The following is a 23983-nucleotide window of genomic DNA, read 5'->3' on the forward strand; positions in this document are numbered from 1 at the left end:
CCCTGGGGACGATGGGAAGTGGCTGGAGGGAGGGGACAGCAGGGCTGCCGGCCGAACCCACCGTTGCCAGCCCTTGGCTCTGAGTCAGGGAGGCTGCTGGAGCCGGGGACGGAGTCACAGAGCTTGTGAGTTGTTTATCAAAGCCACCTTCTTGAGTAACACAGGTCGGGGATGCAGGGCCCGGAGGAGGCTGGGGCTGCCAGGGGGCCTCAGGGACAGAAAATCATGGTAAAAGGAGGCCCTGGGCTCTTCTGTCATAGGGAACCCATCCAGGTGTGAGCGCATCCTCCCTCTGCCTGTGTCTGTGCTGCGCCCTCCACCCGTGCACCCTCTTCAGGGCAACGCCGAGTTCGGGGAAAGGGCACGCGCACACACAGATACACACACAAATGCACATACAGATACACAGATATACACACACACAGATACACAGATACACACAAATGCACATACAGACACACACACAGATGTACACACACACACACATGCACGTACAGACACACAGATACACATACACACATAGATACACACACACATGCACATACAGACACAGAGATATAGACACACACACATAAATGCACATACAGATACACACACAGAGGCACACACACAGACACACACAGTTACACACACAGATGCACACAGGCACACACACAGACACAAACATACACACAAATGCACATACAGATACACAGATGCACACACACGGATGCACACCATACATGCACACATGTACACATGCACACACACAGATGCACACACACACACACATACACAGATGCGCATACACACAGATGCACACACAGATACACATACACAGATGCGCGTACACACAGATGCACACACACACACATACACAGATGCGCATACACACAGATGCACACATATACGCACAGATATACACACACAGATGCACACACAGATACACACACGCACACACACACACACACCACGTGCTCCCCAGCCCAGCGCCTCTCAGCTGGGGCCCAGCCGTGCACCTCCAGGCAGAAGCTCTGGTCCAGGGAGGGTGTGGGGCCCCAGGTACAGGTGCCAGGTTGTAGACACGCCCTTCCTTCCCCGAAGGGCCTCAGGCCAGGGGAGCCACGGCCCCCAGTTCTGGCGGTGCAGCTGGGGGGCTGGGGGCACATAGAAGCCAGTTCTCCCCACCTTGGCTGCCCCGTGAGACCCAGAGTGACAACCGCCTGCTCCTCTGGGACCCCACGCCCTCCTCTGTCCAACAAGGAGTGTGTGGCGGTCCTCCCTGTGTCCACTTCCGGCAGGGAAGAAACCGGACCTTTCGTGGGTCCCCCCTCAGCCAGCGTTTCCCCGCCTCGGTCCCCAGGGCTGCCGGCTGCTGGGAGTGCAGTTGGAGCGCCTGCATTTGTGTGTGTGGAATTTTTTTAATTAAAAATCTTTTTTAGATTACAGTAAAATACTCATAACAAAATGTAGCATCCTAACCATTTTTAAGTCTACAGTTTAAGTACGTTCACATTATTATGTCACCATCACCACCATCCACCCCGAGCACTTTTTCATCTTATAAAACTGACAGTCTGTCCCCATTAAACACTCACGTCCCACCCCTTCCCCAGCTCTGGGCCCCGCCGTCCTACTTTCTGTCTCTATCAATGTGACTCCTCTAGGGACCTCCCGTGAGTGGATCGCACCGTATTTGTCTTTTTGTGTCTGGCTTATTTCACTTACTATAATGTCCTCATGTTCATCCAGGTTGTAGCTGGGTCAGAATTTTCTTCCTTTTTAAGGCTGAATAATATTCCAGTGTGTGGCTGGACCATACTTTGTTTATTCAGTCATCTGTGTACGGACACATATATTTTTCTAAGACACAGATTTATTTCATGAAAACACGGCTCTTCCTTCTACAACCCAATAAAACATTAAACCCAATAAAACCGCATCAAATGCTATCAGGAACACTCGGTTCAAATTTCAGATTTCACCCATTCAGAAATGATGTCTGGGCATCCTCTCTGGGCGAGGCCCACACCGCGGTGGGTGCTGGGGATGGAGTCGTTGGTAAAAGAAAGTCCCTCTCTCCTGGAGCTTGTGTTCTAGAGGGAAGACAGGCACCAGACAAAACAAGTAAGGTCTAGAACACGTCAGAGGCTGAGGGAGGAAAGAAAGGACAGCTCTGGACACCCCCAGGTTCTTTTCTTTTTTAACAATTTTTTAAAATGTATTTATTTATTTATTTTTGGCTGCGTTGGGTCTTCGTTGCTGCGCGCGGGCTTTCTCTAGGTGTGGCGAGCGGCGGCTCCTCTTCGCTGCGGTGCGCGGGCTTCTCACTGCGGTGGCTTCTCTTGTCGTGGAGCACGGGCTCTAGGTGCGCGGGCTTCAGTAGTTGTGGCTCGTGGGCTCTAGAGCGCAGGCTCAGTAGTTGTGGCACACGGGCTTCGTTGCTCCGCGGCATGTGGGATCTTCCCAGACCAGGGCTCGAACCTGTGTCCCCTGCACTGGCAGGCGGATTCTTAACCACTGCGCCACCAGGGAAGCCCACCCCCCACCGAGACTCTTAAGAGCGACTTGAGACTGTTCTAAAAGGCACAGCTTGGGGAAAGATACAAACTCTAATATATATGTGATAAATGTAAAGTATTTAATATATTAATATTAGATATCATATACAATAGAATATAGCATAACACAGTATCATATCACGTATAGTAACATATCAGATGTGTGATATACCAGCAGTTCTTTATGTATACACACACATATGTGTATATATATTATATAGTTTTTCCATGAGATAAAATTCAAATAACACAAAATTAACCATTTTTGATGAACGATTCAGTGACGCTTAGTGCATGCACAGTACTGTGCAACCGTCACCTCTGTCTAGTTTCCGTGACCCCAAACAGACGCCCTCGCGGCAGTCATCCCTGCAGCCAGCCCTGTGCTTTCCCTCTCTATGGATTTGCCTCTTCCGGACATTCCATATAGACGGAGCCCTGCGCTGTGTGGGGTTTTGTGCCGGGCTCCTCTCCCTGAGCCTCATCCGGGCTGTGGCAGGTGTCCGTGCCCCTGGAGGGATGGACCACAGGCGGCTCGTCCGCTCGTCAGCGGGAGGACATGTGGACCGTTTCCACTTTTCCGCTGTTGGGAACAGAGCTGCTACGAACACGCATGTACAAGTATCTGAGTCCCTGTTTTCAATTCTTTGGGTTTATATCTCAGAGTGGAATTTCTGGGCCATCATGGTAACTCTGTGGCAAGATGGAATTCTAGAAAGTTCTATAGTTGACTTTTGGGGGAAGTGCCGAAATGTTTTCCACAGCGGCTGCCCATTTTACTTTACAGCCCCACTGGGGGAGAGTAAGGGTTGCCGTTTCTCACCTCCTCAACAACACTTGTTTCTGTTCTTTTTTAAACCCAGTAGGTGTGAAGTGATGTCTCACTGTGTTCGTTTGTTTGTTTGTTTTGCGGTATGCGGGCCTCTCACTGCTGTGGCCTCTCCCCCTGCGGAGCACAGGCTCCGGACACGCAGGCTCAGTGGCCATGGCTCACGGGCCCAGCCGCTCCGCGGCATGTGGGATCTTCCCGGACCGGGGCTCGAATCGCGTCCCCTGCATCGGCAGGCGGAGTCCCAACCACTGCGCCACCAGGGAAGCTCCCTAAATCACTCTTTTAAAGGCATTTTTAGGTTTTTGGTCAGACTCCCGCGTTCATGGTTCTGAGCAGCATGTCTCACTCCTGGGGGTGCTGCATTATCGCCCCACTGTGCCTTGAGGTTCAGTGGCCCTCGGGAACGAGCAGAGGGGTCTGGTGGGCCTTGGCGGGGTCCCCAGCATGGCTCTAGGATGGAGGAGTAGGGGCACTGTCTGCAGTGACCCAGCCCGGTGGGGCTTGGGGGGCCCAGGAGCAGAGGGTTGCAGGGCACAGACGCCCCATCCCGTCCACCCCCCAGCCCCGCTGTCCCCAATCGCACCTCTCTCTTCCTCTGTTGCCCCCAACAAGCTCCTTTCAGCCGCATCTGGTGGAAAGCTGGGCGGCAGGGAATCGGCAGAGGGTTCATTCACTCATTCACTCATTCATCCATTCATCCAAGATGCTCACCGAGCTCCCAGCCGCTGGTGCCAAGGGGATGCTGGGTTGAAGCCGAGCCCAGTGGAGCTCTCGACAGTAAGCAGAACCGTCTGTGTGGCTGTCACTGGAGGAGATGCCCAGCCGGCCAGGGGTGGCTGGTGTCATCAGCGTCTGATGCCAGCAGGGTGGGCAGAGCCGTCTTCCTCCCGGGGAAGCAGCTCAGCGGGGCCTGAGGAAGGCGCAGGGGTTGCTCAGCAACAGGGAAGAGCATTCAGGCTGGGGGAACAGCACGTGCTAAGGAAGCTGAGGGCACCAGGCATAAGAATCCCAGCTCCCCGGGAGCTGGAGGGTCAGCCCGGCCCCCAGAGGCCTGTCACTCAGCTCCTTCTCACCACTCCTGCTTCAACACAGAGGGTGCTTCTAGAGCAGAGTCCCCCAGGTGCCTCGTCCCATGTCCCTGTCTTCCTGGGATCCCTGCCTGAGTTCAGCCCCAGCTCGGCCCCTCGCGAGCTGTGTGACGTCTGGCAGGTTCTGAGCCTCTCTGTGCCACAGCCGCCTCACCTGCAGGGCGTGGGTAGTAAGAATGCCTGAAGCTGCGCTGGTTCCTGTGCACACACATGCTCTCCAACCCCCTCTCTCAGCCCCTGCTCCCTGGGGGCGGCCTGTCCCTCTGTTCTAACCCCAGCACCCCAGCACCCGAAGCCATGCCTGGCACGTAGTGCCGTGGGGACAGCCGGTCCCCGGGACAGTTCCGGCTGCAGCCCTGCCCCTGGCTCTGCAGCCTCGGGGGTCACTGCACCTCTCTGTGCCTCAGTTTCCTCATCCATCGGATGGGGGTAGTAACTGGGCCCGCCTCCTGGGTGGTCGTGAGAAGTAGGTGAGCAAAGGCAGTAAAGACCTGAGAGGACCTGGCAACGGCAGAGCGGTCGAGAGCATTGCCTTGCGCAGGGAGGAAGCTGAGGGCCGTTGGCCTCTGGTCCTCCGGGCCTCCCTCCCTTGCCTGGAGGCTCGGGGTGGAGGCACTCAGCCCAGAGGACGAGCAGGGCAGGCAAATTTCTGCAAAGGACCAGAAAGGGAACGTTTTAAGCTCGGCAGCCACACGCGCTCCATCGCAAGAACTTGCCGTGGCCGTTAGAGCCAATGCAGCCACGACAGCAGGCCAACAATGGGCGCGTCCGGTGGCCACGATCACCTGATTGGTGGATGCGGAAATCTGAATTTCATCATTTTCACATCTCACGTTGATTTTTTCCCCCCCATCCCCTTAAAAATGTAAAACCCGGGATTTGCCTGGCGGTCCAGTGGTTAGGACTGTGGGCTTCCACTGCAGGGGGCGTGGGTTCAATCCCCAGTCCGCGAACTAAGATCCCGCAAGCCGTGCAGCATGGCCAAAAAAAACCCAAACAAACTGTGAACCCCATTCTGGGCTCGCAGGCCCACAGAAGCAGGCCCATAGCCTTTAGTCCTGGCTTCTTCTCCCCACTCCCCCCCCCCCCAGCTGCCATTTCCCCGTCTGTTAAAGGACCGAGGCCCCACCCGCCCCCAGATCCCTGGATGCAGCTGCCTGGTGGGTGTGGCCGGCTGCACCTCCTCCCTGCAAGCGTCGGGAGAGGGCCTGGGCGTTGCCCCACCCAGCAGCTGCTGTCAGGGCACTAGGGATGGGGGTCCCCACTGCATACGTGCGCCCTCCCTGACCAGAGGCTGGGCGCCAGGTGATGGCTAAGATGGACGCCTCCTGGGCACCACGGGGAGGGTCATTGCTGTGTGCCCAATGCGGGCCCCCAGGGAGGGGTTCCACAGACACGCCCCCGTGACCCACCCCAGCTCGTGTTCACATGCCCACCTCCTGAGGCCTGTTCACGGCCCCCACCCCCGCGCCCCGGGGCAGGGAGGGGGAGGGACGCCTTTCTCCCACCTCCTGCTTCCTGCGCCCGGCACCACCCCTCACCGCCGCACACCTGTCCTCTTCTCCCCTCCCTCCAGCAACCTGAGTCTCTCTTGCAGGCGGAATACAGGCTGTGCAATGGGTCCGACAGGGAATGTGTATCCCCGACAGCCAAGGTCACCAAGAAGGAAGCTCTCAAGGTGGGCCCAGGCCTGGGGAAGGGGCGCGGTGTGTCGTTTGTTGGATGAATGGGCACCCCAGCCAGTGAGGCCACACCTCCACCCCAGCCTGCCAAAGGGAGGGGGACAGAGTGCACCCTGGCCACCTCCACACCCCCTCTTCCTGTCCTCTCCCTGCCCCCCTCTTCGCCCCTGGCTAGACGTGGAGGCCCTCGCGAGTAGAAGGCCCCCCGGGAGGGCCAGCCCAGGGCCTTCTCCCCTGACCCACCTGCGGGTGCCCTGGGCCCAGGCACAGAAGGAGAGCTACCGCCAGGAGAAGAAGCGCGCCACCAAGCAGCTGCTCAGCGCCTTGACAGACCCCAGCGTAGTCATCATGGCCGACAGCCTGAAGGTGAGCGCGTGTGTGTTCCAGCACTGGCCAGGCTCCCGCGGGAGGCCTCCCCCAGGGACAGTGCAGGGTCACCAGCCACTCGGGAGACGGTGCGGCATGCTGGCTGCTGCAAACTGTATGTGTCCTGGGGCTGCCCTGACAAATGACCACAGGCTGGTGGCTTATGACAACCGAAGATGATTCCCAGGTCCAGAGGCCAAAGTCCAAACTCAAGGTCCTGGCAGGGCCAGGCTCCTTCCCGAGGCTCTAAAGGAGGGTTCTTCCTGCCTCTCCCAGCTTCTGAGGGCCCCAGGCATCCCTGGACTTGTGGCCGCGTCCCTCCAGCCTCTGCCTCTGTGGTCACCTGGCCTCCTCCTGTGTCTGTGTCCTCTTCTCCTCTTATAAGGACACGGTCATTGGACCAGGGCCCGCCCTGCTCCAGTGCAGCCTCATCTTCACTTGGTCACATCTGCAGAAACCCTATTTCTAATTAAGGTGGGGGGCCCTAACCTGCTGGCGGGGGTCCCAGAGTGCCCATAGAGCCCCCTGCTGGGATACAGGAGGGAGGTGAAACTCGGACTTTGGGAGAAAGGACCAGGGTTGTGTTCAGACCTCACTGAGGCAGCGAGAGAGTCCCTCAGCTCCCAAGCTTCGGTTTCCCCCTCCGTACAGAGGGGGTAAAGCTGCTGTATCCCGGGGCTGCCACGAGGGGCAGAGGAGACAAGGGGACCAGGGAGCCTGGGCTTCTACAGAGCCCTGGGCCCGCGTGGCTCCTTTTCTCTGCTCCACGAATAAAAAATTAAGTACAAAAGTGAATATTTAGGATGAGAAAAGAAATGATCACAGGTTTCAAAATCACACAGCGGACAATTGCAACAGTCACATCCGATTCCCAGTTCCCCCAGGGCCCTGGCAGGGCCTTGAACTTGAGCTCCATGGACTTCACCAGTAAATCTGGCTACAGCATCCTCCTTTGGATTCACCGTCATTCAGAGTTCCTGTTAAATCCTAAAAGAGAACTCTGCCCGGAGCGCAAAGCCCTGTGTATCTGCCCCTCCCCGAGCCGCCCAGATGCCCCTGGGTCCCGGGCAGGCATGGACGGCAGCGCCCCTCCCCCCAGATCCGTGGGACCCTGAAGAGTTGGACCAAACTGTGGTGCGTGCTGAAGCCGGGGGTGCTGCTCATCTACAAGACGCCCAAGGTGGGCCAGTGGGTGGGCACGGTCCTGCTGCACTGCTGCGAACTCATTGAGAGGCCCTCTAAGAAGGACGGCTTCTGCTTCAAGCTCTTCCACCCGCTGGACCAGTCCGTCTGGGCCGTGAAGGTACCGCAGTGCGAGCCCTGGGGCTCGGGAGGGCCAGGCGAGGAGAGAGCCCCCGGGGGCAGGTGGCTGTGTGGGAGGAGAGCACAGATGGGCAGTCAGGAGGCTCACCCTGGGGCCCCAGCGGCACGGAGTCCAGAAATGGGCGGACAGTTCCAAGGGTTAAGTCACTCAGTGGCCGGGGGATCAGATGTGGTCACTGGAGGTTGGGGGCGCTCAGGGCCTGGGGGCCCCATGGGATGAGATCACACCTCGAGCCGTGTCCAGAGGCTGAGGAACGCGGCCATGTGAGGGCAGCTTCTCTGAACCCAGACCTCACCCTCATAACCTGGGGGCTGCCCAGCCCAGGACCAAAGGGGGTCAGGTTGCCAAGTGAAATCCTGAATGCCCAGTTAAATTTGGATTTCAGAGGAAGATCAGAAAGTTTTTTTAGGGACTTTCCTGGTGGTCCAGTGGTAAAGAATCCGCCTTCCAATGCAGGGGACGCGGGTTCAATCCCTGGTCAGGGAACTAAGATCCCCCATGCCGCAGGGCAACCGAGCCCGCGCGCCACAACTACTGAGCTCACGTGCCTCAACTAGAGAGCCCCCATGCCGCAAACTACAGAGCCCACGCGTCCTGGAGCCTGCGCACCACAACTAGAGAAGAGAAAACCCGCATGCCACAACTAGAGAGAAGCCAGCGCGCTGCAATGAAAGATCCCGCGTGCCTCAACGAAGATCGTGCGTGCCACAACTAAGACCCGACGCAACCAAAAATAAATTAAAATAAATAAATCTTTTTTTTAAAAAAGTTTTTTTAGGATAAGTATGTCCCAAAAAGAAATGAAATGGAGTTATTTGTAGTGAGGTGGATGGACCTAGAGACTGTCGTACAGAGTGAAGTAAGTCAGAAAGAGAAAAACAAGTACCGTACGCTAACACATATATATGGAATCTAAAAAAAAACCACACTATGTCCCAAATCTTTCGTGGGTGTACTTATACTATGTATGTAATTTTTCTGAGATTCAGATTTAACTGGGTGTCCTGGACCTGCACAATGCTAATTCTGGCCACCCTAAAGTGGGGGGCTCAGAGCTGGAAAGCCAAGGGTGGGACCACCAGCTAAGAAGGGGGACCGAGCACCGCGCCCGTTCACCTCTCTTGCCGCCTGCCACGTCTGCGTGGTCAGGTGCCTGACCCTGCCTAGGGGTCCTGAGGCCCCGGAAGCGTCCACGCGTGTCTGAGTGTGGGTCCACATGACCGCACAACCTGTGTTTCCACCCATCCCTGGCCCATCCCTTGGGTGACGCCGGGTCTCTGCCTCTCCAGGGCCCCAAAGGTGAGAGCGTGGGCTCCATCACACAGCCCCTCCCCAGCAGCTACCTGATCTTCAGGGCCGCCTCCGAGTCGGACGGTGAGTACCTTCCTGCCCTGCTGGTCTCCATGGTGACCCCACCTGAAGCACCCCTCCCCTTGGTGGGGTTTAGGCCGGGTGTATGGGACCCCGGTTCGGACCCCTTCACCGCCATCCAAGGAGGCAGCCTGGTGTCAGGGGACGAGCCCGCTATTCACCAGCCCCCTCTCTGGAGCCTCAGTCTTCCCCGTGGGCAAAAGATGAACAGTAGCACTGTCTCCCCCGTTGCTATGCGAATCTGATGACCTTATTTAAAAGCAACCAGATAACAGTTACTGGGTGCCAACCACGTGCCAGGCACCACTGAATCAGCAGATGCTACTGTTACCATCCACGTTTGACACATGCGGAGACAGGTTGGGTGAACTGCAGGTGAGAAAGTGCTGGAGCCGGGACGAAGCCAGGTTCCCAAATCAGCGCACGTGTTTGGAGCGCCCTCTAGTGGCTGCCCCGAGTAAACGCGGCTGCCCCCACACACACACCCCGACCCATCGCCGAGCCCTGAGGGCCGGCGCCTCCCAGGGATCTGGTGGAAGACTCCCACCCCACCAGCAGTTCAGGGCAGGCAAGGTCCTGCCCGAGGCAGCCTGGCCTGACCACTGGGCTCCGGCCCTCCCGGCTGGGAGTCTGGGGCAGGCGGCCGTCCCTAAGGTGCCATGGCACCCCCTGGTGGCCAGACGCTGCATCCACGCTCCAGGGGGCCGTCCTGGGTCCCTTGAATGCCACCCTCATTTCCCCAGCCCGCCACTCGGTGCCAGGCCCCTCGTGGGCCCTGGGACGGGATGGGCAGCTAGTGCTCCCATGGAGCCTGCAATCTAGTGCGAGAGAACACCAGCAAACCAGCAGACGAGGCCAACTGGGCTGAAGCATGAGCTGAGTCCCTGATGGGGTCGGGGGCCGTGGTCAGGGAGGAAGGGCATCCACAGCCCCTGTGGGTATCAGGGTGGGCTTCCTGGAGGAGGAGGAGGAATGGACTCGAAGGATGCGTGCTATTCAGGATGTCTAGTCCCTTGGGGCAACCACAAAAAACGCACGTCAGGGCCCCGGGCCCCACTCAGCAGGTGTGGGTTTCCCAGCTCTCGCCTGCGGGTTCTGCTCCCATGAGCACCCCACCTTCCACCACCATGACCTTTCAGCCCTGGCTGAAAGTTGGAAGGTTGGTATCCAGCCAAGCCTGCAGTGAAGCCCCCCCCCCCCCCCCCGCAGGGTGCCGGGTGTCCTCCTGATGACCAGGAGCCACCCCCCCTGCAGGCCCCTCCTCCACGATCCCCTGCAGGCCCCTCCCCCACGATCCCCAGCGCCCCTCCCAACGCCAGGCCCCGGGATGCACCACGGAGAGTTAGGGAGGGAAATTCACTGTCTCCAGGAGGGAGACACTGAGGCTTTGGAGAAGGAAAGAACCGAGTTCAAGGTCCTTCAATCCCAGGTCCAGCCCGCGGGCGGCCTCTACCAGCAGGGCTGCAGGGGGCTGAGGATAAGGGCTGGGGGCTGGAGGCGGCTGGCTCTGGCCACCCCACCCCGCCTCCCCGCCCGCCTGGCCCTCCCCTCCCCCCGGAGCTGTTCCAACACCAGGGGCTGCCTGTCTGCGGCCTTGGCTCCGCAGCCCCTCCCCAGCCTGCCAGCCCCCCTCCCGCCCTGTGCTCCAGGCCAGGAAAGCCCTCAGCGCAGAGACGCCCTCCTGCCCCGACCCGTGGGGGCCAGTCTCCATCAGGAAGGGCCCTCACCCTGACGCCACAGGTGGGAGCTCGCAGGGCCAGTTTCCATCAGGAAGGGCCCTCACCCTGACGCCACAGGTGGGAGCTCACAGGGCCTCTGTGCAGAGTGGCCTGAGCTTGCTACACGTATGACCTTGGGGGGGTCACTTACCCATCCTGGCCTTAGCCCTTGTCTGTGACGTGGGTGACTGACAGTGTGCTGGGAGTGGGGTGCTCCTTGTTGAAGAACGGAGGGATGGGGGCGGGCAGGCTCCCTGACAGAGGGACAGGAAGCTCCCCAGTGTGCAGTGGGTGCCTCCCCAGCTGGGGGCTGCTCATCGCCCCTGACCCCCCCCCCCTCCACTACAGGCCGCTGCTGGCTGGACGCCCTGGAGCTGGCACTGCGCTGCTCCAGCCTCCTGCGACTCAGCACATGCAGGCAGGGCCGCGACGGGGAGCCCGGGTCCTCGCCAGATGCATCACCCTCCTCGCTCTGCGGGCTGCCCGCCTCGGCCGCCGTCCACGACCAGGACCTGTTCCCGTGAGCAGGGGCGTGGCGGGCAGGGACCAGCCTCTCCCGGGAGCCTGCTGGGGACTCCTGGGCCCGGGCCCTCCCTGGCACCACCGCACGGGGTCTCCTTGTACGTGGGGAGAAGATGGGGGGCAAACGCCACCGAGGTCTGGCTGCCCAAACCCCAGGCCAGGAGGCAGGCCTCCTCCACTCGAGGTGGACCGGGGAGCCTCAGGGTGTTCGCCGGTGAACTGGGGCTTATAGTGTCAAATGCCCATCGCTGAGGCTCTTCAGCACAGGGATGGGGCTGAGGCGCCCGGCAGCGAAGGGTGCCCCGGTTGAGGGTACTGGGGGGTGTGCCCAGAGGTGGGCGTGACCAGCAACCCACGGGCGCCGTCCACCTTCCAGACTGAACGGGTCTTCCCTGGAGAACGACGCTTTCTCAGACAAGTCAGAGAGAGAGAACGCTGAGGACTCAGATAAGGAGACCCAGGACCGCAGGCGGAAGGCCGAGAGCGGGGGCGAGCCGTCGGAGGCCCCGGGGCGCCCCGCGCGCAGAGGGACCACGTACGTGGTACAGGAACACGAGGACCTGGGGGAGGTGAGAGCCCGCCCTGCCTGGAGCTCGGGCACCGCCCAGCACCCTGCATCCCTGAAGCGATGGAGGCGACGCCTGGCCGTCCCCTCGGGGAGAGCCCGCAGGGTCTGCTACACCCAGAGGGCCGGGGCACGGGAAGGCCAGGATGGCGGGACTCAGGGAGAGCCGGGAGGGCCGCGGGGCTCTAGTGAGGGTGCTGGGGGGGGCCACAGGGCAGGTTCAGGTGGCGGCCTGCCAGGGTCCAGGTGAGACCTTCAGAAGGTCAAGGGGCAGAGGTGGAGCCTGGGACCCGCTAAGGAGGAGCTGTTGTCTGGACAAAGCTGACGGTGCCCTGGACCCGGGTTGGGGTGGGGAAGGGAGAAGGGGTTCAGGGCGCGTCCAGAGGCAGACGGGCAGGACCCAGCCTGACGGCGATGCCACCTGTGAGACCGGTGCTCTGGAAGAAAGAGCTGGCGGCTGGGGGTGGGACCCGACTGTGTCCCAGGCTTGGACGTGCAAGGGAGACGCTGCTGCACGGGAGGGTCTGGGGCTCAGGGGGCCGTCTGGACATAGGGCAGCCCAAGGGGCCCAGGCACCCCAGCCTTCAGAGGCTGAGCACAGGCGGGGCTCCGCAGAGGAACCCTGGGAGGCGTGGCAGGGAGGGGAGGGGTGGCCTCAGGGGCAGCTGTGCTGGGAGCTGGAGGAGAGACAGGGTGACACGGGGGTGGTGGTGACTTTCACCAGGGCACTTTTGGTGGAGAGGAGGGGCAGAAGCCAGAGGGAGAGGGTTAGAGGGAGTGTGGGTGGGATAGGGGGTGCAGGGGATTCCCACTTGCGGCAGCTGCCACGCGCGCCCCGAAGCTGGCCTGGACATCAAAGCCAGGGAGCCACAGCCTCATGGGGGTCAGACATGACCGTGCCTCTGGGGGCTTCCCCTCCCCTCGGTGCCCAGGCGAGCTGTCCAAGCGAGTGCCACTAGGCCTCCGCCACAGCTGTGCAGACACAGAGAGGCAGAGTGGCTGCCTGAGGTGGCCCAGCAGAGTGGTGATGGGCCCTGGCGCAGGGCTGGCTGCTGGCACACCATTCTGCTGCCTCCCTGGGGTCAGGAGATGGGGGTCCATGGGGAGGGGAGGGGGGCTTGGCGTTGGCCCGAGAACTGCAGCTCGATGGCAATTCCCGAGACGGGAGGGTCCCCGATGCACAGCCCTGCCTGGGAGCACCTGCCCCGCCAGCCAGCTGTCTGTACACAGCTGCATGACCCTTTCTGAGATCACTCTGCCCACCTGAGGGTTTGCTGGTTGGTGCGGCCTGGGAGATGGAGCCCCCCACCCCCCTACCCTGCCCCCTCGCCCCCTGCCCAGACAAAGCCCAAAGCTCCGGGGCTCAGTCTCTCTGTGGCACAGTCTCAGGGAAGAGAGGAGGGGCCCAGGGCGGCCCCCTCTAGCCGTGCGATCCTGGACAGGTGAAGACCCCCTTCTGAAGGGAGTGCAGGCCTGAAGCACCTGTGTCACCCCATGAAGACAAGATGGGCTGGGGGTGGGAGGAGGTCTCCTCGAGCACGTGGCACCTGCTGCCGCGGCACAGGTCATGCAAAGTCCACAGACAGGTGTCAGCAGCCACGGTGGACGTGCACCAGCCGCGGGGAGGGCCCAGGCTGGCCAGGAACCAACCGCGGGGAGGGCCCAGGCTGGCCAGGAGCAGAGGCAGACGGGAGCCGGCCTGGGCCAGCAGCTGCCCCTCGGGTCTGCTGGAAAACGCAGGGCTCAGCTGGGGCTGGGACAGGCCCTCTGGGTGTGGCGGCCCGGCCAGGGGGTACGCGTGGCCGCCCTACCCCCCATCCCGCCCCCGCCAGGCTCCCCGCCCAGCTCTGGCTGCAGCCTGACCGCGGTCCCTCTGCCGGCAGCTGGGCGAGGCATCGCAGGTAGAGACGGTGTCTGACGAGAACAAGAGTCTGATGTGGGTCCTGCTGAAGCAGCTGCGGCCGGGCATGGACCTGTCCCGCGTGGTGCTGCCCACCTTCGTCCTGGAGCCCCGCTCCTTCCTCAACAAGCTCTCCGACTACTACTACCACGCCGACCTGCTCTCCAGGTGAGCGACGGGGAGGTGCCCAGAGACACCCCCCCCCAGGCTCCCTCAGCCCCTGCCTGCCCCACAGAGAGTCCTAAGGGTCCCCAGGAAACTGTCCCTGAAGCCTCTGCCTCCAAGGGGCCCGGCCTCCATGGGAGGAGCTGGTAGACAGGGAGGACGGGGCAGCCCCACGTCCGGTCAGGGCCACCATCACAGGTGAGCCCAGCACCTTCTGTGCACCTGAGCCCTGGCATTGGCTCCCTCAAGCTGAAGAAGGCAGAGGTTGGAAGGGGGGCTGCAGGCTCAGCAGCCCACGCAGAGGGAGCTGGGTGAGGGCGAGAGCATCCCGGGGGCTTCCTGGAGGCGGCACCCTGCCGGCCTCGAGCCAGCAGCACCCTCTCTGCCCCAGCACTGGAGCCACCCTGACATTTTCCAGTTCCGTGGAAAACCCGATTCCCTGGCGTGTCGAGGGAGGGTGGGAACCTCCTTTTTTGGGGGCTGGGCAGCCGGGGAGGGGCCTGGGTTTTCAGCAAGTGGATGGAGGTTGAAACGGAAGGAGAGAGGGCGCCGGGAAAGGGCAGAGGGCGGCCCAGGTCCCCCAATCTGGAGTGAGGGCATTCCCCCACCCCATCGCAGGGCCGCACTGGAGGAGGACGCCTACAGCCGGATCAAGCTTGTGCTGCAGTGGTACCTGTCCGGCTTCTACAAGAAGCCCAAGGTGAGAAGCACCGTCCGGGGAGGGCGCAACTACAGCCCAGCCCTGCGCCCTGGCACCCAACCCCACCCAGAGTCCAAGGCCATCCCCTACCCCGCGTGACCCTGAAGGATCCTGGTCGTCCCCACAGTGGTCCCGGGTCCCCCGAGATGGGGGGCTAAGCCCTGACTTCCCACCCAGGGAAGCGACTGAAATAGCAGGGCTGGAGAATTGGGGCTTTAACTTGAAAGGTCATTAGAAGCCACAGGGGGCTTTGAGTGGGCTGTGCACTGGCTTCCCCTGAGGTCCGGGGAGAGCTTGATGTGGTTAGGGTCTCACGTGCCCCTCAGAGCCAAGAAGTGGGCAGGGCACCTCGTAGGCCGTCCGCCCAGAGCGTAAACCAAGGGTAAAGCATAGTCTCCCCAGACCGGGAGTGGGGCGCTGTTCCCAGATGCTGGTGGGAAACTAGACATCCCTTCTAGAGACCTCCTCCCTGCAGGTGCCCGGGGCTGTGGGCAGCAGGCAGCCCCTCTTGTTGTCCCTCGGTCCACACCCCGTCCCAACTGGCATCTGTGCCCCACCCACAGCTTCTCACACAAGCCTCTTTGTTCACTGCCTGCAGGGGATCAAGAAGCCCTACAACCCCATTCTGGGGGAGACCTTCCGCTGCTGCTGGTTCCACCCCCAGAACCACAGCCACACCTTCTACATAGCTGAGCAGGCAAGGGCCCGGCCACCCTGGGCTGGCTGCTGGGTTCTGCAGCGGACGGGGCCCTGGCAGGGGGCAGGGGGCGTCTGACCCCCAGGCACGTTTCTGCGTGGCTCCACCTGCGACCACTGGAAGAGCTCTGGCCTCACTGCGGCCAGCGGGGATTCTCCCAGGAGGCACAGGCACCATCTCGGCTGTGACAGCAGAAAGTGTTTCCTTAGGGAGGGGGACAGCGCATCCCGTTTTCCTGGGGGGATGCGGGGATGGCATTCAGCTCCCCCCCGGGCCCCAGGACTCAGGCCCGGCTTCCCTGGACATTGGGGCTGAGAGATGGGGACTGCCCTCGCGCCTGCGCCTGGCGCTGGGAGGGATGTGGTGGGGGACCGGGCCTGCCTGCTCTTGGGGCTGCCGCAGGAGCCACCTCTCCACCCACAGGTGTCCCACCACCCCCCCGTGTCCGCCTTCCACGTCAGCAACCGAAAGGACGGCTTCTGCATCAGCGGCAGCATCACAGCCAAGTCCCGGTTCTACGGTGAGGGGGGCTCCCCTGGGCCTCGAGGAAATGGGGGGAGGACTGACCTGCCGCACTCGGTGGTCACCGAGACCTCCCCCGGTGGCCATGTTCGTGTCCCTCTCCGCCTCTCCTAGCCAGGGACTGCGAGGGGTAAAGTGCTCAGAGCCTGGGGTCAGGCAGAGCCCCCTCCCCCCGGCCTCTCATCCCTCAGCCGTAGAGCTGCACTGATGCTGGGAGGATTACGGGAAGAGCCATGTGAAGGTACCATCTCGAGCTGGCTGTCCAATTCAGCACCACTGGCCACACGTGGCTGTTTGAATTGATCCAAACGAAATACAACCTAAAAGGCAGCTCCGCGGTTGCTCTGGCCGCAGTGCAAGGATCCGCGTGCTGCGTGGGATAGAACAGTGTCATCATCACAGGACAGGCTATCGGGCAGCACCCCTCGAGAGCCTGGCACCATGGGTCTGTCTGCATTTTTACGTCCTGTCGACCTTCCTGTTGTTCTCACTGGTGGGCAGGTGCTCTGAGTGCCTCTGCGTGCCCAGCAGACTGCAGAGGGCGTACAGGCTCGGCCCACCTTTTCCACCCCTGTGCTCCCGTCACTGACTGTGGCTGTGACTCTCAGCCCTGAGCGGGCCGTACCCCCTCTCCGCTGGTGTTTAAAATCAGAGCAGAGGCCCTAGTTTGAAAAGGTTTGAAGGCTCCACCCTAAGAATCCCTGCTTTAGTAAGTGAAATAAACATGAACACATGGCGACTTAGGTAACTCCTCAGGATGAATGACTTGTACGACCTGGATGGGGCCTTTACAGAATCCGAGGCTCAGAGAGGTTAAGCAACCCGCCCAAGTCACACAGCTGGAGGTGCCTGGGACTCTTTCCACCTGTTGGAAGGGAGCTCAGGTCCTGTGACTTGGGGTGGAGGTGGGGGCCCAGGTCCCGAGGATTGGTCTCATCTCACTGGTCCCACTGCCCCGTCTCTGCAGGGAACTCGCTGTCAGCTCTGCTGGATGGCAAGGCCACCCTCACCTTCCTGAACCGGGTGGAGGATTACACCCTTACCATGCCCTACGCCCACTGCAAAGGTGAGAGGCCATGGTACTCCCACCCTGGAGGGCAGAGCCCAGGCCGGCTCCCTCAGGGAGAGCACCCTGGTTCTTGTCTGTTTGAAGGTATCTTATTTGACCCTCACTCTTCCATGACTTTTTAGCTGGGTATGGAATTCCAGGCAGATTGTCCTTCTGTCCTCTTTGGAAGCTTGTTACCACCTTCTAATTTCCATTGTGGTTGGTGATCAATCATCTGTTGGCCTGTTTGTTACATGTTCTGCTTTTCTCTGTAGCTGCTTTTAAGATCGTCTCTTGTCTGTGGTTTTCTGCAATTTCACTGTAGCAGTTCAAGGTTTGGATTTCTTTTTTTTTTCCTCTACAGTGTTGTGTTAATTTCTGGTATACAGCAAAGTGATTCAGTTATAGGATTTCTTTTTTATTTTTTAATTAACAGACTTTCTTTTTTACAGTGCTTTTAGGTTTACAAAAACTTTAGCAGAAAGTGCAGAGTTCCATATACCCCACCCATCCCAACATGCACACAGACAGGCGCACACACACACACACACACACTCGGATCCCCTAGTGTTAACATCTTGCATTGGTATGCTACATTTGCTACAATTGGTTAGTTGATATTAACACATTATTATTAACTTAAGTCTATAGTTTACATTAGGGTTCACACTTTGTGTTGTATAATTATATGGATTTGGACAAATGCATGTTTCTACCGTTACAGTATCACAATAGTTTCACCACCCTAAAAAATCTGAATAGATGAATTCCCCTATTCATCCCTCCCCCCTCCCCCCCTCCCCTCCCCCTCCCCCTCCCCCCCTCCCCCCCCTCCCCCCCTCTCTCCCTCCCCGCGATGGCTGAAGGCAGCGTGGGCTGTGATGTCTGTGCTTCTTGTCCTGAGTGGATCCCTCTGGGATCTGTAAGGTCATCAGATATACCCCTCTGGGATCACGCCCACTCTGGTCTTTCGTTTCATTTCACTTTGGATTTTTAGGAATTGCTCTTTTAACTTCGTTTTTTAAATAATTTTGTAAATGAAATATGTACCCGGTTCCAAAGTCAAAACTACATAACAAGGTATAGACAGTTCTAGGGTCTCTCAGACCTCCTCCCCCACCCCCCGCAGTAGAGAATCGGGCCCTGCACACGCGGCCCTGCAGCTGCTTCTCTGACTCTGCGTTAGTGTGTCCTGGAGAGACACCAGAGCAGCTCAGAGGCCCGACTCCCTTCCATGTAGCTTTTCCACCCTGTGCACAGGGGAATTTGGGGGTGATTCCAGCCTTTTTGCGATTTCAATTAGCTTGTCTTTTTAAATTTTTTTTTAATTAGTGCTAAATCTTTTTTTTTTTTAAATAAAGTTATTTATTTATTTATTTTTGGCTGCGTTGGGTCTTCGTTGCTGCGTGCTGGCTTTCTTTAGTTGCGGCGCGCTGGCTTTCTCTAGTTGCGGTGAGCGGGGGCTACTCTTGGTTACGGTGCATGGGCTTCTCACTGCGGTGGCTTCTCTTGTTGTGGAGCACGACCTCTAGGCACGCGGGCTTCAGTAGTTGTGGCTCATGGGCTCTAGAGCGCAGGCTCAGTAGTTGTGGCACATGGGCTTCGTTGCTCCGCAGCATCTGGGATCTTCCCGGACCAGGGCTCGAACCCATGTCCCCTGCATTGGCAGGCGGATTCTTAACCACTGAGCCACCAGGGAAGTCTGTTTTTTTAATTTTTGGAAGACTTATTTTAGCCCACATCTCTAAGTGTTTCCAAGTGAGAATGATCCTTTCTTTCTTCCTTCTCCTTCCTTCCTTCCTTCCCTCATTTCTTTTTTTCTTTTAGAGTAAGCCCTCCGTAAGACCAGAAATAGAAGACTCATGCTTTCCTTCAGTAATTAAAAAATATATGTATTAAGTTAAAAAAAAAAGAAAACCACGTGGGCCCGTCCTGGGCGCAGCAGTGAGCAGGGAAGATGCAGCCACCTACATCGGGGCAGGATCTGCGGAACGGAGTGACAGGCCTTGACAAGGGTCTCCCGGGGGCAGTGGGGCTCCTGGGAGCCTGGAACAGGGGCTGCTGGAGGAGGTGACCTAGTAAAGGGTGGGGATGTCTCCCAGACTTAGCAACTCGCATGAGCAAAGGCCCTGGGGCCAGAGACCCCGTTCGCTGCAGGGAGCTGGTCACTGCGGAATCAGGCCCGGTCACGGGCTCTGCTCACCTAACGAGATTCTCCCCCTCCTGGCAGCACTGCCCCCAGAGCGCCTGCCCCCTCCCTGCTCCCGTCTCGCCCTCCGAGCCCTGACAGGGGCCTCCCCGGCTCAGTGTTGCTGGGTCAGGACTCAGCAGAGGTCTGGGGACTCGGCTGGCCAGGGGGTGGCCCTGACCCCTCAGTGCGGCTGTGTTCCAGGCATTCTCTACGGCACCATGACCATGGAGCTGGGCGGCAGAGTGACCGTCGAGTGTGAGAAGAACAACTTCCAGGCTGAGCTGGAATTCAAGCTCAAGGTAGCACTGGCCGCAGCACCTCGGCCACCCAGGGGCCTTGGGGGGCGTGGGGCTTGGGCCGGGGAGAGGCGAGGCCTTGGGTGGCCCCCTCTTGCCCTCTCAGTGCCCCAGGGATGGTTTCCTGACAGGTGCACATGGACGAGCAGCTCCTGGCTTCCCTGTAGCACAGCGAGGCTCGGAGAGGGGAAGGGGCTGCCCACAGGCCACACAGCAGAGCTAGGACAGGCCCAGGCCCCTTCCCCACCACAGGGCACAAAGCCCTGGCAGGGACCCAGCACCCTTGAGCTCAGGCTGGACCGTGGGCGAGCATGGCCACCTCCAGCTTCAGTCCCGTCCCAGCCAGCCCCCCATGCACTGGGGCTGGGAGCTCACCTCCCACCCACCCATGAGGAAGGGGCCCCTCCTCCCCAGCTCCACGAGGGGGCCGTGGCTGCCGCCCTCACCAGCGTCGTAAGGGCATCGTCTCGGGTGTGTCCCCACAGCCCTTCTTCGGGGGCAGCACGAGCATCAACCAGATCTCCGGGAAGATCACATCGGGCGAGGAGGTCCTGGCGCGGCTCACGGGACACTGGGTGAGAGGCCGCCTCCGGGCAGGCGCGGGTGGGCCCGGGGGCAGCAGAGGCCACGGCCGGTACCTCTGACCTGCCCGGCTGTCTGGGGCAGGACAGGGAAGTGTTCATCAAGGAGGAGGGCAGAGGAGGCGCCGAGCTCTTCTGGAACCCGAGCGAGGAGGTCCGCGGGCAGCGGCTGAAGCGGCGCACGGTGCCTTTGGAGGAGCAGACAGAGCTGGAGTCGGAGCGGTAAGGCCCGGGCGCCGCAGGACCCCTGACCACGGCTGGGGTGGCCGGGCCGGCAGCTGCTGTCTCCTGGGTGCACGTCCCCTGGATGTCTGTGGCAGGGAGGATGGACCTGAGTGGACCTTTCTGGGCAGAGGACACATCCAGCTGTGGGCAGCTGGAGAGAGAGCAGGGGAGGCCTGGGGAAGAGCAGGCTCCAGGGCAGATGACCTGCAGTCCACAGGGAGGGCCCTGCTGGTGGCAGGTGTGCGTCCAGCATAAGAAAGAACCATCTCAGGGTAAATCAACAGTGCCCAGGAGACCCGGGCACCCTGAGAGGCAGTGAGCTCCCTGTCACTGGAGGCAATCAAGCGGAGGTTGCTCCGAGGCTCCCCTCTAGTGTGAGGGGACGGGACTGCCCAGGTCCCCCAGCTCAGAACACGTGCTCCGCTCGCAGGCTCTGGCAGCACGTCACCAGGGCCATCAGCGAGGGTGACCAGCACAAAGCCACACAGGAGAAGTTTGCCCTGGAGGAGGCACAGCGGCATCAGGCCCGAGAGCGCCAGCAGAACCTGGTGCCCTGGACGCCGCAGCTGTTCCACCTGGACCCCACCACCCAGGAGTGGCGCTACCGATACGAGGAGTGAGCGCTGGCAGACAGCGGCCTGGGCCCCGCGGTGGGCTGGGTAGCAGACCCCCACCATGCTGGCCCTGGGTGATGGGGAGGGAGGGTCACACAGGGGCTGCACACAGGTGCAGGCAACGGTCACTCCCCTGGGGGTCTCCGGTCCTGCTGGGAGGCTGAGGCCCGGGCCGGGCTGGGGCCCCCTCACTCCGAGGGCCACCGCCCCTGCCAACAGACACTCTCTGGACCCTCCAGCCACAGCCCCTGGGACCCCCTGAAGGACATTGCCCAGTTTGAGCAAGACGGGGTCCTGCACACCCTGCAGCGGGAGACCATGGCCGGCCAGACCACCTTCCTGGGCAGCCCGGGGCCCAGGCACCAGGTCAGCACCACCCCCAGGGCCCCTGCTGGGTCCCTCCAGGTGTGGCCCCATGCCCACCCTCACACCCACCTGCCTGGCCCCCCTCCTCTGGGTCCCCCACCCTGGCACACTCTGACCCACGTCCTAGCAGGGTCTCCTCTGGCATCCCCCTGCCTCCCTGTCCTGCCCTTCCCTGCCCAGCATGGGGCCTGGACGCCTGGATTTGCAGGACGCTCAGTTCCCAGGGCACCCTGGTGTTCAGGGCACTGTGCCAGGGTGTATGGTCCTGGCCCATCAACCCCCAGAGCCGCCCTCTGCGGTGCGGGCAGCATGCTATCCCATTCCACAGATGAAAAAACGGAGGCTCTGGGCAGTCCAGGGACTCGCCCAAGTAGGAGCAGGAGACGGCACATTTACCCAGATGCCTGGGCCTCAAAAGTGTGGGAGAGAGGGTGGGAGGCGCGGGCGAGGGCAGGTGGGAGGTTCCAGGAGACACGAGGAAGGAGAGCTCCAGACAGAGATGCCTTTTGAGGGAAGCCTGGAGTGGCCTCCACCACGTGGGCAGGTTCCACGTGTGGAACAGCACACGCTACACCAGCTAGGCACCCACTGTGCACACGGCCGGGGGGCACGGCCCACCCGGGGCAGGGAGGGGAGGACTCCCCATCTTGCCCAGGGGCCCCAATTTTCCCAGCAAACAGGGGCCACAATATCTCACTAGCCACGTGTGTCCCACCCACCATTCCGCCACATTCCGCGGCCCCTCGACCTCGACCAGATGGCCCCGGCCCCTCGCACACGTGTCCACCTGATGCCCCTCTGTATCGTCCTCCTTCACTTAAGCCTTTCCAGTCGGCTCAGGCCCCACCAAACCCCAAAACCTGTCCCTGCAGCAAAGTCCACCTGGGTGGACTGCCCCACCCTCCATCTCTGTCTGCACCTCCCATCGCTGACCCCACCCCCCAGCACTGACCCCACCCCCATCGCTGATACACATCAGAGCCACAGGGCCCTGATGCAGAGCGTCCAGGCACCATCCTGGGCCCGTCTGTTGGACACAGGCCTGCTGTCACCTGGCCACTCCTGTACTCAGGGGGTTTGTTTGAGGCCGGCCAGCCTGGGGGTCCCTCCATGATGGGGGAGCCCTCAGCTCACACACTGAGCGGGTCCCTGGCCCCACCCCCATCATCTCCGCATGTACTGGGCAGGACCTCGTGACGGTCCCCAGGCCGCCGCAGAGGGGCCAGCAGTCTGCATTACCCCTGAGGACCCTGAGGCCCGGGGGGAGTGAGGCTCCAGTCCAGGCAGGGCCAGACCTCCTCTGTGCACCCAGAGCCAGCAGTTCCCTCCTCCGCCGGCCACCTCCTCGGAGCTGCCCTGGCATAAGCCCACCACCACGTCCCCAAGGCCAGCGACACCCCAGCAGGTCCCCGAGGGCACGGCGGGCGCACGAGGGTGCGGTGGGTGTGGGTGAGCTCCCGGCCACAGCCGCTCCATCTCCCTCCAGGGGTCTGGCCCCGACCGGCGGCTCCGCAAGGCCAGCGACCAGCCGTCTGGCCACAGCCAGGCCACCGAGAGCAGCGGCTCCACGCCCGAGTCCTGCCCAGAGCTCTCTGACGAGGAGGAGGACCGTGACTTCGCTCCCGGTGAGCCCTCCTGGGCCAGGCCCTCTTCAGGGCGGGAGGACAGAGAAGCCGAAGGGCAGAGGGGGGTGTGGGAGGGGGCCTGGCTCCCGAGTCTGCACTCAGGGGGCGGGGCCAGGGCGAGGGGCGGGGCTGTGACCTGTCCATCTGTCTGTGACTCTCCGGATTGGCTCCTGCCTCTCTGCCCCCTGCCCTCAAGGGCGTGCCTGTCTCCCCAGCTTGGTCCCCGCCTCTGGGCGAATCAGAGGCCAGCGGAGCCCGGGGTTCCCTCTGGAAACATCCCTCGGCACCACCTCCCTGTGTTATTAGCTTCACCTGGAGGCTCCTGTGAGGTGGGACACGGCCCCACGACCCCACCTGCCGGCTCCCCAGACATCCCCGCTCATCCTCACTTCTCCCCCCCACCCCGTGTTCCCTTGTCCCCCGGGTCCTGCGTCCCAGGCTGCAAGAGCCCGTGCCCTCGGTGTGGGAAGGAAGCGTGGCGGCTGCAGTTGCTGCACGAGGGGATCCTGTCCATCCGGGAGGCCCAGCAGGAGCTACATAGGTGGGCCATGCTCGGGGGTCCAGCCGGGGCTCCGGGTCAGAGAGCAGGAGAGCCAGAGCCGGCGGGGGGTGAGGGCAGGCGTTCACCTGCACTGTCACTTGGGCTAGAACCCTCAGGACTTCAGCCAGTCTGGCTACTGGGCGAGGACAGGGGACCTCCTGGGTTCTGCCCTCTGCGAGGGGCGGGCAGGGCAGAACGCGGCGTGTGAACAGGCTGAGCTGGCAAGGAGGATGCTGGGTCTGGCGGGGGCTTGATGGAGTCCAGGTGAACCAGGGCAGGGCTGCCCGTGCTTGTGGCGGGTGGAGCAGACAGAAGCTGGAAGGAGGTGCTGCCGGCACCGGCTCCCCCGAGGATGCCTCCTGCCGCCCCGCGGTGGCCCCAGCTCCAAGAATAGTGGGTCCTCGGGAACAGCTGGGGGAGTCATCGCGGGGAAGACTGGGAACACACTCTATTTGCCGGCACCAGGAGGCAGAGCCCTGCTTGCCAGCTCTGCCCCAGAGCCAG

General features: G+C 61.1%; 1 protein-coding gene across 12 annotated transcripts in view; it reads left to right on the plus strand.

Annotated features, from left to right (window-relative positions):
* Positions 1-23983, plus strand: part of OSBPL5 (oxysterol binding protein like 5) — a 65586-nt gene that overhangs the window by 39319 nt on the left and 2284 nt on the right. For 3 of the 12 annotated variants that reach the window (XM_073809331.1, XM_033861376.2, XM_073809330.1), the window contains 18 exons: positions 6058-6138; positions 6407-6508; positions 7608-7811; positions 9122-9206; positions 11270-11441; positions 11820-12012; positions 13892-14076; positions 14692-14773; positions 15372-15470; positions 15894-15990; positions 16960-17058; positions 19433-19530; positions 20013-20102; positions 20194-20330; positions 20764-20949; positions 21187-21313; positions 22800-22938; positions 23377-23479. In XM_073809331.1, coding sequence (XP_073665432.1) covers positions 6058-6138; positions 6407-6508; positions 7608-7811; positions 9122-9206; positions 11270-11441; positions 11820-12012; positions 13892-14076; positions 14692-14773; positions 15372-15470; positions 15894-15990; positions 16960-17058; positions 19433-19530; positions 20013-20102; positions 20194-20330; positions 20764-20949; positions 21187-21313; positions 22800-22938; positions 23377-23479 — 2279 coding nt within the window. Of the gene's footprint in view, positions 1-6036; positions 6139-6317; positions 6509-7607; positions 7812-9121; positions 9207-11269; positions 11442-11819; positions 12013-13891; positions 14077-14691; positions 14774-15371; positions 15471-15893; positions 15991-16959; positions 17059-19432; positions 19531-20012; positions 20103-20193; positions 20331-20763; positions 20950-21186; positions 21314-22799; positions 22939-23376; positions 23480-23983 lie in introns of all 12 variants that reach the window. The other 9 variants (XM_033861375.2, XM_073809329.1, XM_073809328.1 and 6 more) reach the window with 6 other exon arrangements.

Source organism: Tursiops truncatus, chromosome 8 (assembly GCF_011762595.2).
Source record: "Tursiops truncatus isolate mTurTru1 chromosome 8, mTurTru1.mat.Y, whole genome shotgun sequence".
NCBI classification, from domain to species: Eukaryota; Metazoa; Chordata; class Mammalia; order Artiodactyla; family Delphinidae; genus Tursiops; species Tursiops truncatus.